General features: G+C 53.2%; 2 protein-coding genes across 4 annotated transcripts in view; both read right to left on the bottom strand.

Moving 5' to 3' along the window:
- Positions 1–62: 62 nt before the first annotated feature.
- Positions 63–5,769, bottom strand: LOC125916968 (dehydrogenase/reductase SDR family member 13). Its single transcript, XM_049623221.1, has 5 exons — positions 4,598–5,769; positions 4,382–4,500; positions 3,248–3,371; positions 2,755–3,066; positions 63–1,085 (listed from the first exon to the last, which is right to left on the bottom strand). The coding sequence occupies exons 1-5, from the start codon at positions 4,722–4,724 to the stop codon at positions 643–645; spliced, it is 1,125 nt and encodes a 374-aa protein (XP_049479178.1). The 5' UTR covers positions 4,725–5,769; the 3' UTR covers positions 63–642.
- Positions 5,770–7,204: 1,435 nt separating this feature from the next.
- The window catches only part of LOC125916965 (PHD finger protein 12-like), a 40,264-nt gene continuing 34,401 nt past the window's right edge, over positions 7,205–13,067 (bottom strand). The window contains exons 9-14 of one of the 3 annotated variants that reach the window (XM_049623214.1): positions 12,281–12,406; positions 11,427–11,624; positions 10,377–10,475; positions 9,546–9,628; positions 8,826–8,964; positions 7,205–8,480 (exon numbers count right to left, since the gene is read on the bottom strand). In XM_049623214.1, coding sequence (XP_049479171.1) covers positions 8,146–8,480; positions 8,826–8,964; positions 9,546–9,628; positions 10,377–10,475; positions 11,427–11,624; positions 12,281–12,406 — 980 coding nt within the window. In that variant the 3' untranslated portion in view covers positions 7,205–8,145. Of the gene's footprint in view, positions 8,481–8,825; positions 9,018–9,545; positions 9,629–10,376; positions 10,476–11,426; positions 11,625–12,280; positions 12,407–13,067 lie in introns of those variants that run through there. The other 2 variants (XM_049623215.1, XM_049623216.1) reach the window with 2 other exon arrangements.

The following is a 13,067-nucleotide window of genomic DNA, read 5'->3' as shown; positions in this document are numbered from 1 at the left end:
GCGCTTCATTTCCCAAGGCCCAGCTCCACAGCGCCCGGGAAGGCGCCCCCCCTCCCCTCCCCCCGGCCGCCTGCATAACGACCGCCCGGCCCTGCCTCACCTCCCCGCCCCCACCTTACCGCCGGGGGCCCTGGAGTCCCGCCGCTCCGGCTCTTACCCGCGGGGAGACCTTGGGCGAGTCCGTTACCAATGCAGCCTAATCCCGCCTCTGCAAATGGGGGTCACTTAACTACCTGGCTACGTGGTTGCAACGGGCCCAAGTTCAGTAAATCTCCGTGTTGGCAGTGCATCAAATCACAACCCCCCACGTCCTCATCCAGAGCCGATCAGCATCATCCAGAGTGGGGACCAGAAACATGGAATTCAAATTCTTGAGAAGCAATGTCTGGCACATTAATCACGCCCCCACCCTCACCTCTCAATCTGGGATTATTGTTATTCTCAGGAAGAAATCATCGCCCATGATTTCCTTCCCCCAGGAAAAGAGCCGCTCGGAAGAACACAACTTGAAGCTCCAGAAAGGAACCATGGAGGTAAAACCTGCAAACCCCTCAGTGCCCAAGGCGTGGCCTGGCATGCAGTTCAGGTTTTCAAGGGCCACCAAGTGCCATGGAAAGCACCCCAGCCTGGGGATTAGGAGATTTAGGGCTCAGGTTCAGTTTTAACCTGAATTCGGTGTGTGACCTTAGACAAGTCTGGTGAATTGTGAGGGATGGCATGGGGTTCAGAAACTGTGGGCTCCTCAGAGAGGGGGCTGCTCCGGGAAGATGGGGTCCCTGGGTCCTCAGGCTGGGGGTCTTCGTCAGGTTCGGCATCCTGGCCAGGCCCAAGCCCTGCCAGCCTTTTACTGGCCTCCCACAGCCGGTGGGCCGCACGATCATCCCGGGCGGCTGGGGGCACCTCCTCTACATGGCAATTGGCAAAATATCTCCCACTGAGAGGTTCAATGCCCTCCTGTAGAGCGCAGTACAGGGGTGTCTGGGCACCCCCTCTTGGCGTCCGCAGCACCAGCCAAGCCAGTGGGCGCAGAAGTGGGCTCAGCCATCCAGGAACGTGGCGCAGGAATAGCTCTGAGTTCACAGGCCCTGTGGACGGGAAGAAAGGCAGGAGTGGGTGAGGACCCAGGAGAAGAGCAATAAGAACAAGGCTACAAGGGAGTGGGGAATGGAGTCCAGTTCCAGGGAAACCAGGAGAGTATTTGGTGGGCATTCAGGGCCCCCACAGGGTGACCTCACTCATTTCAACAGCAAGCTTCCTCCTCTCCATCTAAACTCCTGTACCTCCTCATGCCCCAGTTTCTTCATGCTGTGTCCCCTGCCTGAGGAGACATCTTTTTTCCTAGCTCAAGTCCCGCTCCTTCGTTTAGCCAGCAGACATATATTAACTAACACCTATGGTAGACCAGCCACTGTTTTGGACATTAGAGATGTGGAGTGTAATAAAAGCTTGATAAATGTTAGTTGTGATGATTACTGTCACTATTATAATTAAATAGTTAATTAATAAATTAACTAAATAAGTTAATTAATACATTAATAGTTAATTAATAAATTAAAGTGAGCCTTAGGCAAAGACCATCTAAAATGTAGTATGGTAGGGGTTTCCAGGTGGCTTAGTTGGTTGAGTGTCCACCTCTTGATTTTGGCTTAGGTCATGATCCCAGGGTCGTGGTATCAAGCCCTGCATCAGGCTCTGTGCCGAGCGTGGAGCCTACTTAAGATTCTCTCCCTTTCTCCCTCTGCCCCTCTCCCCTGCTCGTACGCTCTCTCTGAAAAAATAAAAAATAAAATAAAATGCAGTATGGTAAAATGTGTAGGACAGATCTTGTTATCCTGTGATCTGTTCTGTAAGGCAGAGATGGGTTTTATTCATCAGCTGTCACTCAGACTAAAAGCTGAAATGCTTACAGTGGACTTCTAGACCCTGGATGACCCAGCCCATCTCTATACCTCATCTCTTGTCACTCTCCTCCTCTCACTTTGTTCCAGCCACATGGGGCTTCTTGGTCTTTCTCAAGCACACCAGGCACTTCTGCCTCAGGGCCTTTGCACTTGCTATCAGTCTGTTCTTTATACTCTTCTCCCCCGAAAGCCACATGGTTGGTTCATCTCCTTCAGGCCTCTACTCAAATGTCACCTTTTCAGTGATACCTCTTCCTTGCCTGCCGCAGAAAAAGCAGCACCTCCCGTCATTTCATATCCCCGTCACTGTGCTTTATCTTTCCCATGGCACTTTATCATCACCTGTCATTGTAAATATTTATTTATTAGCAGTCCTCCCCCTCCCCAAACTAGAATGTAAATTCTACAAGGAAAGGGCCTTTGTTTTAAGTTCACTGCTCTATTCCCAGCACCAAGATTAATGCCTGGTTCATAGTAGGTACTCAGTAAATGCTTTTTGAACGAATGAATAATTATTAGCTATCATCATCATCATCATCATCATCATCATCATCACCATCATCGTATGCTGAGTTCAGTCATATGGATGGGTTCTTGAGGTGAGAACCTGGGTTTTATTCATTGCCATTCCCTACCCAGGAGTCAGCATCCGAATTAGTGGTGTGAGAGGAAGAACCCAGACAAGGAGAGCCTCCTTCCAAGATCAGCAAGGAATAGGTCTCTCCTTGTACCATGCTTCCTTCCTGTTCTGAGCTTCTGTGGCTCAATGAGAGGCTGAGGGAGCACAGGATGGGTTGAGGACGGGAGAGGGGGAATCAAAGCAAAGCAGAGCAGTCAGAAAGCCAGGCCTTACCTGGGTGGGCCGCATAGCAGGTGACACCAGTACCCTCAAGCTGAGTGGCGAGCTCCCTGGCAAATAACACGTTGGCCAGCTTACTGTCGGCATATGCCCGCAGCTCCTGCTGCCAGCCCACCACTGGGCGGTCCAGGCGTGTGAAGTCAAGGTGCCCTCGCCGGTGGGCGGCTGAGGATACCACCACCACGCGACTGGGGGCGCATGTCTTCAGCCGCGGCAGCAGTAGATGTGTCAGCAAGAAGGGGCCAATGTGGTTCACTCGCAGCAGCAGGTTAAATGGCTCGTGGGTCCGGCCACAGGAACTGATCCCTGGGGCGGGGGCTAGATATGAGCAACTGCTCCAGAGGGATCCCCGAAGGCCTCAGTGTCCCCGTTTGTGAGACAGCGGTAGGGGGCACCCTTTCCATACATCCACTGCCCCTTGGTAAGGCCTGGCTGGAGGGGACGGTTGCCCACCCTCTGCCCCCCTGCAGGACCTGCTGCCCCTCACCGGCATTGTGGATGAGGATGTCCAGCCGTGGCTCAGAGCTCAGGAAGGCAGTAGCAAAGGCCCGCACGGAGGCCAGACTGGCCAAGTCCAAGGCCATGAAGATGACCTCATTGTTCCCACTCTCCTGTGGGGCAGCAAGGGCTGGGCTTGTCACCAGGCACCTCTCTCCTCTTCCCTCTCCCCAGGTACCAAATTGTGAGAGTCCACCCCCTACTTTGACTAAGATCTGCCCCTGTGCATTAGAATGTAGTGGACAAGTATGTGGACTCTGGATGCAAATTTTGACTTTGCCTTTTATTAGATAGAGTGTGACATTAACCTCTCTGGGGCTCAGGTTTCTCCCTGAATAATGGGACTAAGGTAATACCTATTTCATGGAGTTGTGAGGATTCAGTGAGTTAATATAATGTAAAACGCTTAGAACAGTGCCTGGCACCCAGTCAGCACTGTGTAGGTAGTACTTGCTGTTATTATTATCATTCCCTCTTCCCATTATTGCTTATCCTAAAATCTGCAACAGACTTCTCATTGGTCTCCCCTCATCCACTCCTGTCCTCTCCAGTCCAGGCTCCGATAGCCACCGAGGGTTTCATTTCAAAATGCTATTCTGACAGTCCATACCCTACTGAGTCCACACCCTGCTATTCTGACAGATCCAATGCTTCACTGTATCTCCACTGCTCATCCTATAAAATCCGAGTTCTTCAGTAGGATCTAGAAGTGCCTCCAGAACCTAGCTCTGGCTCGGGCTCCAGCCTCTTCATTTTGCCTCTTTCTTCCATATTTCGCGCTCCATACAGACTCAATAGATCTTTTCTTTCAGTTTTTTTTCCCCCCTAAATCAAATCAGCTCTCTTGCCTCAGGGCCTTTGCATATGCTGTTCCCTCTGCTGTTCCCTTCGCTACTGTCTTTCATTAGTGTAACTCTTACCGATCCTTAAACATCTTAGGAACAGCAATTACTTCCTTCAAAAAGCCCACTTCCTAGCTTTCGTCTGGTGTCCCTTCCCTGTGTGGCCAGAGCACCAGCAGACCCTCTTTTCTGCACTTAACGACCAGAGTTGAGGAAGCCGCTCTGTTCACCCCCCTCCGTGTCCGGGTGTGTTCGTTTGTTGCTCACCCTCTCCCCCTCACCTGGCGGAGGTCGAAGGCCGCCGCCTCACCACGTTCCCGGCTCCGGCAGGCCAGCACCACGCGCGCTCCCCGGCGCGCCAGCTCCAGCGCCGTCATCTTCCCGATGCCGCTGTTGGCGCCTGCGGTGGGCGGGCGGTAGCTGAGCCGAGGCGGACGGGCCGCTGACCCCGCCGCCCGGCCTCCCCGCCACCAGCGCGCCCGGCCTCCGGCACTCACCCGTGACCACAGCCGTGCGGCCGCGCAGGCTGGCTATGCCACCGCAGGGCGGGGCCTTCACGAGGTTGTAATAGACAAGCACGTAGGCGCCCAGCAGCAACCCCGCGCCCAGCAGCAGCGCCTCCATGCCGGCCGCGCCTCCGGGCTCCCCCGCACAGGCCCCGCACCACCCTGGATCGGAGCCCGTCCGGCGGCTGCCGAACCGCCTCGCACCGGCTCGAGCCTCCCAGAAGGCGGAGGCAGAGGCGGAGGCGGGTGGGAGGCAGGGCAGGGGTGTGTGTGCGTGCGTGGGAGCGTGGGCCGTGCGAGCGCCCCCTAGGCATGCGTCTACGTCCTCTGGGTGTGTGCTTGTGGAACACCTAGGGGCGCGCGTGCTTTGGGGCCCTGGCAGCGCCCTCTAGGTGTGTGCCTGCGTGAGCTCCTTCCAGATGTGTGATCGTGTGCAGGGGCACCCTGGCTATGTACATGAATCCACCCACTCTGAGTGTGTGAATGACTCTGTGAGTGTGTAATGTGCCCACGGGCTCTGGGATTGCCCCTCAGGTTGTGTGTGTGCCTCTGGATCCTCTGTGTGTGAGCTCCTTGTGGGTGTGTACTTGCAGGCCCAGGAAGTACCCTGTAGGTGTGTGCCTGCGTAAGTACCTTTTACGTGTTTGTGCCCATGTGGGCCAAGAGCCCCTCCAGGTGTGTGCATGCCTCTGTAGTCTCTGCCAGTGTGTGCACTTGAATGAACATCTCCGGATCTGTCCTTTGTGCACATGCCCCTTAGCTGAGGACTTGCTGGAGGGGCTCACAAGGTGTGTGTGTGTGAGCCCTCTGGGTGTCATCTGTGCGAAGCAGAGTCCTTCCCTTCTGGAGGGATGTGTGCACATGAATGCTGTTATGTCTGAGAGAGAGTCCAGCCCTGGATGCCTTGCCCTCCCTCCATAAACAAGTCCTGCAATTCCTTATGCTCACTTCCAGATCTCAGCTTCTAGAATGCTTCCTTATTCTTCCTATAGAGGCCAGAGAGATGGCACAGTGGCCAGGGTGGCACCACCCATCCAGGGCTGTTAGGAGTCACTCCTTAATTAGCTGTATCTCCGTGCCTCTGCCACCCATCCCCTCCATTTCCGATGGGAAGCAAGAAGACACTGAAATGTAACATCTGTTACCTGACCTCCAGGAGAAAATTTCTCTGGGATGGTCCTCACAGGTGGTAGAAATAGGTAAAGAAGCTCCCTGATTCAATGGAGGAAGTGACTCTGACAGCACGGTGGGTGGTGACAGCTTGGGGAGGCACAGGTGAGGGTATTCCTGGCCAGGACAAGGACTTGCCTGAGGAAACCATTACAACTTAGCACCCACTGTTTCACACGTGTGGTGTGCCCCATGGTACGGTCAGCCTTGGAGATACTGAGCAGAACAATAGGTTTCTGCCCTTGGAGAGTTCAAGAGGCCCATCAGGGCAGGGGGAGCAGAGTGGTGGAGACAAAGCAAGGTAGGTAGGTGGAAGCCAGGGACAGACCTCAGATTCCAGGGGAAGTTTTCTACTTGGCTGCACTAGGGATTTGGGGTTCAGTTGCAGATGCTGTAGGAAGAGGCTGGGAATGGAATATTAATGGAAAAAATGGATGCATACTCCATCCTCAAGGCAAAGTCCTGACCTGCTAACCGGTACCAATTCCTTGAACCCTTGTGGGACAGACACACGGGCGATCCCTGTGTCCTGTCTTCAGGAAAAACATCCTGGATAGTTTCTCACGTCAGGTCCAAGAGGAGGAAAAGGATGGGAGCTAGGTTCGATGGGAGGGTTCCCAGGACCTTAGGATTAAGGTAACGCAGTAGAGTCATCTTCCGATGAGAAGCTGCAATTGTAGGGAAGTTATTATGCTTGGTAGTCATGTGAGTTGCGGCTCGACTGGGTCTAGGGATCGGATCTCTCCTTTTGCTTCATGATGCTCCCCAGAGACGTTTGAGTTGACAGCCCGCTCCACACTAGATTCTAAGCTCTAAGAGGCTGGGGCCGTATCTGTCCTGTTGATTGCTCACATCAAGTTCCCTAGCCCAACCCCCAAGTCCTAGCAAAGGCCATGCACAGAGGAGGGAACTCGAGTGATACTCGAACAAGTAATTGCTGCCTGCCCAGCTAAGGCTGACAGGGAAAGGATAAAAACCAGGTGCAGACTCCTCCTAGAGGAGATGAATCAAATACGATAGCAAACAACTGCAATCGGAGGCAGCCGGAACTCCCGAGGCTAAAGCTTTTAGACCAGAATGCAGACGTCTCCTGTCTCCTGACAGGTCCTGTTTTAGTATCTTGGTTTTGGAGTCAACAGGAGCAGGGACCTGCACACACTTGGATTCTTGCAGTATGTGGTCAGGTCAAATGCTTCTCTCAAGTCGCCCGCGAAGCCAGGCAACAGCCCCGCCCTACCCGATGCACCCAGACCCCTCCATTTTCCCACATCCACCTGGGGCTCACTTTTCTCCAAGACCTCTGCTCTCCTGACCTCCCTTGGGGTCTGAGTGTCTTGGAATGAGACCAGTTCACTGAGACTGGGAACAGGATCTTGGGGAGGGCCCCCTCTGAGGGTGATGACAGGTAGGACAGACAGGCAGAAAACATAAGTTGAAGTATTTTTGTTTTTTTATATACAGAATACAGGAAAGTTTCTGTAAAGTCTAAAACATTACAATTACTATGTACATTGGTACTACTTGGGGTTGGGGGAAGGGGAGAGGAGGGAGCCAGGGGTGGGAGGAACAGGAGAGAAGTGGCAAGAGAACAAAAAAAGGAGACGAAACAGGTTTACGACAAAAACGTCTTTGCTACAATAGACAATTTGAAGAAAACGCTCTACCACATGTAGTACTGTACAGTTTTTAAAAACATTGAAAAAATGTCATCACTAGATGTATTTACACAAAATCCAAATACACTTTTCCTTATTTGAAATAAAATAGATGGACAGCCAGAAAAAGAATTCATTTCTCATTTGTCCATAATACACAGTAGCTACCTGTAGTGCAACCGCTGCAGAAAGGGAAAATAACTCGGAGGGTGGGAACCACGGAAGTCGGGTGGGTAGCGATCTTTATATTAAATAAAACAATGATATTGTATAGATTTTGCTGTATGAAAACTGTATTTTTTTCTTTTAATATAAAACTATTGTCACTGCCACAAAATAGAACAAGTTTCTGATTATTTTACAACGGCGGGCGAGGGGGAGGGAGCAGGAGGCGGGTGGGGAACGGTTTGGTGTTGGAGGAGGTGTCCAGACCATCGGCCTTCCCCTCCCTGCCCACGCTGTTCCTCAGCTCGGGTCTGCCGCTTTCCCATGAAATGTCGAGTACAAATATATGTGCAAATGCCCCCTAGAACTTGAGAAAAGAAAAAGGATCTTTAAAAAACAGTCAAAAGGTTTTCTTCATTTCATGCAAAGATTGTAGTTGGAGGGTTTCCGGTGGAGTATAGAAAAAACCCGGGCTTGGTTTGTGTACATTTTTGCATTGCAGGAGTCTCGGGTCGGGCGGACGGGCGGGCGACGGGGTAGCCGCCAGTCCTAGGGAACAGAGTTGGAACGCAGCACGGGGCCCTGGTGGGGCTTGAGAGACAGCTTCTCGGCCAAGACCCCATCCTGCAGCAGGCCAGCATCGCCTTTGGGCTGTTTGGTCGCAAACTCAGTGATGCTGAACACAAACTGCAGGCACCCCAGCTTGATGTAGCTGCCGTGGTGCAGTAAGGCCGTGCCCTCCCAGCCGGCCCCACTGCCCCCAATCAAGCTCGAGCTGCTGGCTTTGCAGTTGCAGGGTCTCCGCTGTGGCCCCTGGGCCTGGGAGCTCATCATGGCTGCCTCCTCACTTGGCTCTTCATCCTGTTTCTGGTGCCGGCGGCGCCCTGGGAACAAGGAGGGTGGTCACGGGACAGGAACAGTGAGCAGCCAACCCACCCAAGGCGGTTTGCCAGCGCTGGGCCCTGCACCTCCCCATTCTAACCGCTATGTGACTAGGGCTGAGGGACACCCGGAAAGGGCCAGGGGAGCCTGAAGTCCCCAGGAAGGTGTGTGCCTAGCACTCGCTTCTCTGTGGTCTCCCTGGGCCCGCGAGCAAGGAGAGCCTGGCCGATGGGACCCGGAAGGCAAGAGAGCAGGCCGTCGGCAGAAAGCCAGAGCCACCCTGAGGGGGCCTTAAGAGAACACGTCTGAAAAAATGGCCGGCTTCGTGGCCACAGGCTCCGACTTACTGATGACACTCTGCACTTTGGCAACAATACTGCTTGGGGGGGTTGGCGGGGTCTTCTCAGAGAAGTCACATGAATACAGCACATTGTCCACCGTTGTCCCGTGCTCACTGTAGTTTAACAGCTCATAATGTTTGGTATTCTGAGGAGGAGGAGGGAAGATAAGATGTGTGGTCTGCTGCGTGGGGCCTGGGGCTAAGGGGAGAGAGGACACATGGAGAAGGCTGTGCTGCTCTACCTGGGGAGCTCTCTTTGTTCCCCAGTCAAGCCCCCCTGCCCTGTCTCTTTAGAATGGGGCTCAAGACTCACCTCCTCAGGGAAGCCTACCTTCCTAGTGGCCCTCACCCCCCCCCCCCCCCCCCCCGCTCTCCCACCACTGCTCTACTCTGCCTCCTGGGTCCTGGCTCCTGTAGAAATGCTATTCGCTGGCACAGAGGGCCTGGCTTCCTTCTATGCAGGTCCCCTCCCCTGCTTCCGGGTGGGCTCCCCCCACCCCGCTGAGCCCGTGACCTACCTCAGGAGAAATGGTAGCACCGCTCCTAGGGAGCGTTAGTCACGGCAGGATGCCCTTTCACACCAAGACCCTTCTACTCCAGGAATGACAACGAGCGAAAAGAAGACCTCCCACCTCCCTTCCCCTCACCCAGGGCACTGAACAAAACCCTGGTGCCTGGGAGAGGCCTCAGGCTGTGAGAGTTCTCCCACCCCTTCGCCACCCCTCACCTCATCATAGAATATGCAGGCGTGTTTCCCAGACACGTAGTTACAGTGACCATAGTTTGTAAGGCACACGTCCATGTCAGCTCCTGTAAGGTGGCAGGAGTAGAGGCAAAGGCAGGCAGAGAACAGACGGTAAGGTGTATGCATGGGAAGGTGGGGGGCAGGGAGTTAGCTTCTGGGTGGGCACCGGGAAGACCTTAGGGGGAGACCAGCTCAGGGCCCCTTCCTTGTATATTTGAACAAAAACCAACGTCTTTTCCACTCCCCTTCTGAAGAACAGGTGTCCCTGCCAGCTGATCTCCTTCAGAACATGTGGCTGCTGCCCAGAAGGGAACAGTGAGCTCCTGAAGAGGGTGGGTTATTTCCATGAGGGCACAACATGGGGTGCGGGGCTCATAAATCCTATCTTTGGAAAGAAAGGAAATTTCTAGGCCAAAGGCTAATCTGACTGTCCCTCTGTACAAGATGCAGGACTAACTGAAGGTTATGGGTGTGTGAGCACCATCACTTTTTCAAAGACCTCCAGGGACAAAGTATGTGCCCTCTCCTCCGGTTTTATCTGCTTGTTTAAAATGCCTCACTGAGCAGCAGTCATGGCTGACTTTCCCCTCTCCTGATATCACGCTGGGCCCAAAGCAAAAGGGCTTGAGGCAGGGAAGACAAGCAACCGATAGTCTCCTTTCTTAGTCCCTCTTGCCCAGGTATCTGCTGGGTTAAACCAGTCGGCCCGAGGGAGGGTTTCCCTCACCCCTTCCTGGCCTCCGCGGGAAGGGGTGGTAGTTTCTAGGGCTGACAAGATGCGGTGCCCCCCCCCCCCGCCCCCAGCTGGCTCACCTGTCCCGATGTAGAGGGTTCGATAGCACATGTTCACAGCTCCTCCCAAACCCAAGAGAGGGTAGAACACAGCTCGGGCCTGTACTTCCTTTCTTTGCACTACAAGACAAACACAGGGACAGGATCATTCAGAAACTCAGAACCTGGACCTTTGGCTCACGGTCTAGAGAAAATAATCCCACTAGATGAGTCATCTTTAAAAACTCACCTTGGACACGGGGCTGCTTCAGGGTGGCACTCTCTCCCCCCACCCACAGCATTTCCAACACGGGGTAAGAGAGACCATCTTTGAAAGTGGTCACAGAATTCAAAGATGAAAGTACTTTAAGTTCCTGGGCTGACTGGTTTATCAGGGATATACCAGATGTACTATAGGGAGGCCAAGCAAAACAACAGTAGGCACAGACCAGTGTTTCTCGAACTTTAATGTGCATATGAATCAACTAGAGATCCTGTCAAAATGCAAATTCTGATTCTGTGGGTCAGAAGCGGGGCCTGAGCTCTGCGGCTCAGTAAGGGTTAATGCTCAAAGGAATATCCAAAGCAGTTAATGTCTTGGGAAAAATTTTCAGGAGACTAGCCCAAATGTTACTTTATTCATCATCATCATCATCATCATCATCATCATTTTTAACGTAAGCTCCACACCCAACATGGGGCTTGAACTCCTGACCCTGAGATCAAGAGTTATATGCTCTACTGACTGAGCCAGCCAGGTGCCCCTAGATCAACTGCTATTCTGCTTCTCACCTTGAACTTGAAAAATTCCCTTTTGGGAAACCTTTGTAACCCAAATATTTGGAAGTAGTTCAGCAGAAAGTGCACCACATATACCCAAAGGCATTCGTAGCTGCTTTGTGTGTCTCAAAGCGGATGAGCACGAAAGTTACAACAGACTTCCCCGAGTCTGACGTGAAAGCTGTGGTTGCGATTTTGTTCCAGCTTTCTGGGAAAAGAAACCACGGCGCTTTATTAAGGCCATCAAAGGCACACATGGAACACTGAGATAGTCAAAGCCCAGACTCCTCAGGAGGGGAGACGGCCGCTCACATGCACAGGGGAGATCTGACGGTGGGCTGCGGCGGCAGGGGTGTGCGTGCGCACCTTCTGTGTGGTGCCCTCCAGAAGCCAGCGGATGTGCCCCGACACTGCCCGGTGAAGCTTGGACCCGGGAGGGGAAAAGCTGATGTATTCTCTGCAAGGCCAGAAACTTGATCAGCTTCTCGTCCAGCATATTTATCTCGATTTCTATTAACCAAAGAGAGAGATTAAAAAAAGCAGCTGAGGAGGAATTGGAATGTGGAAGTAGGTGAGGGTCACAGAGCAAATAGTTAAGCATTTCTAAAATCTAGCCAAGTGATTTTTCTCGAACAGGCGAGAGTACAAAGTGGCCTAAGGATCCAGAGCTCAGCATCTCACTGGCCGTTTGCAGTGAGATGGACCCCAATGCAGCCTGTGCAGATGCCTCTTGCAGTGGGCAGCTTGATTTTAGGTTAAGCAGTCCTAGAAAGGTAGAACAAAATAGACCACCTGCCTGCCTGTGGAGGAGGCCTGGATGCTGGACATGGACGCTTAGATCTGCTACCCACCCTCTCTTCAGAGGTCAGGCTCTGCCTCCATTCTCTTTGACTTTGGGAACAAGGCCCTCCTGGTTTTATTCTGCCTCAAGTAATTCTCTTCTCACAGGTTCAACTTGGTCCCACTCTCCTTTCACCTTGGAGTCTGTATATAAGCATGTGTAGAAGGCAGAGGTGGGAGGGAGCCTTCTTTCTTAACCCACATCCCCAGCCCTCGGAGGTCAGGCATCCCTTCTGTTCCTTTTCTGAAATGAGCTCGAATGCCGCGCAGGGACAGCACCTTCACGCAGCAGCAGCTGGTGGGAAAGCAGCAGCTCACGCACTCACCTCCATTGACATCCATAAATGCTCGCAATGAGTTGGTGAGGTCCACCATGGCAGTAGAGTTGGCTGGGAAAGAGGGTACGGTTAAAGCGCTTCCTATGGATAACGTGCCGGGGCTGACCTTGCCATCTGGGGACGGAGCAGGAAGACTATTACTTACGTCGCCTGAGGGAAACCCACCGGTCTAATCCCCCACTGCCGAGACAGGTCTGGATTTCGGACCCAAGGTGATGTTCCCTTCTTGATTCTCACCCCATAGGCTCTGGAACTCCTAGAGCTAAAAATGTGTGGTGAGCAAGGGCAGATGGAACGACAACGCACCCGGGCACGCAGGAGTCTCCAGAGCATGGAGAACCAGTGAAATCTACTGCTCTGGGAAATGTGGTAGGGTGGCTTTGTTCTCTGGGCCGTGATTACCTCCCTGCTGCCTCCAGTCATTCAACTAAGTGGTGCCTGCCCCTGCGTTTCCTGCCTCCTGAATTTCGACTCACAGGGTGCAAGATCTATCTAGGCTGGTATTTAGAGGTAAACAGAGACAGGAAAAGAGCCTGAGGGTAGGGGCCATCCTGGGACCAGGGGCCCCCATGCAGAGAAGTCACAGTCACCTGGTTACCGAGACTCCCAGCTGACTAGGAGGCCAGCTTCAGTTCAGACGGGAGAGACCACAGGGGGTTCCAGCAGCATCTGAAACCTGGTTCAGATGCTGGGGTCAGCAATCTCGAGGTCCAGAGTGCTGACTGGGGACAGCTGAGAGAGCAGGTCCACACTAGGCCAAGTATGGGTGTAGGGG

The sequence above is a fragment of the Panthera uncia genome, unplaced genomic scaffold (assembly GCF_023721935.1).
Source record: "Panthera uncia isolate 11264 unplaced genomic scaffold, Puncia_PCG_1.0 HiC_scaffold_1368, whole genome shotgun sequence".
NCBI classification, from domain to species: domain Eukaryota; kingdom Metazoa; phylum Chordata; class Mammalia; order Carnivora; family Felidae; genus Panthera; species Panthera uncia.
Note: the sequence above shows the minus strand (reverse complement) of the source record. Positions and strands in the feature narration are given on the sequence as shown.

Bases quoted from the DNA above. Each gene is read 5' to 3' on its own strand.
- LOC125916968 (XM_049623221.1), bottom strand. From the start codon at position 4,724: ATGGAGGCGCTGCTGCTGGGCGCGGGGTTGCTGCTGGGCGCCTACGTG. The intron at 3,067-3,247 runs GTGAGGGGCAGC...CCCCCGCCCCAG, and splicing joins CATCCTCATCCACAATGCCG to GGATCAGTTCCTGTGGCCGG. The intron at 1,086-2,754 runs GTAAGGCCTGGC...TCCCGTCCACAG, and splicing joins CTGCTATGCGGCCCACCCAG to GGCCTGTGAACTCAGAGCTA.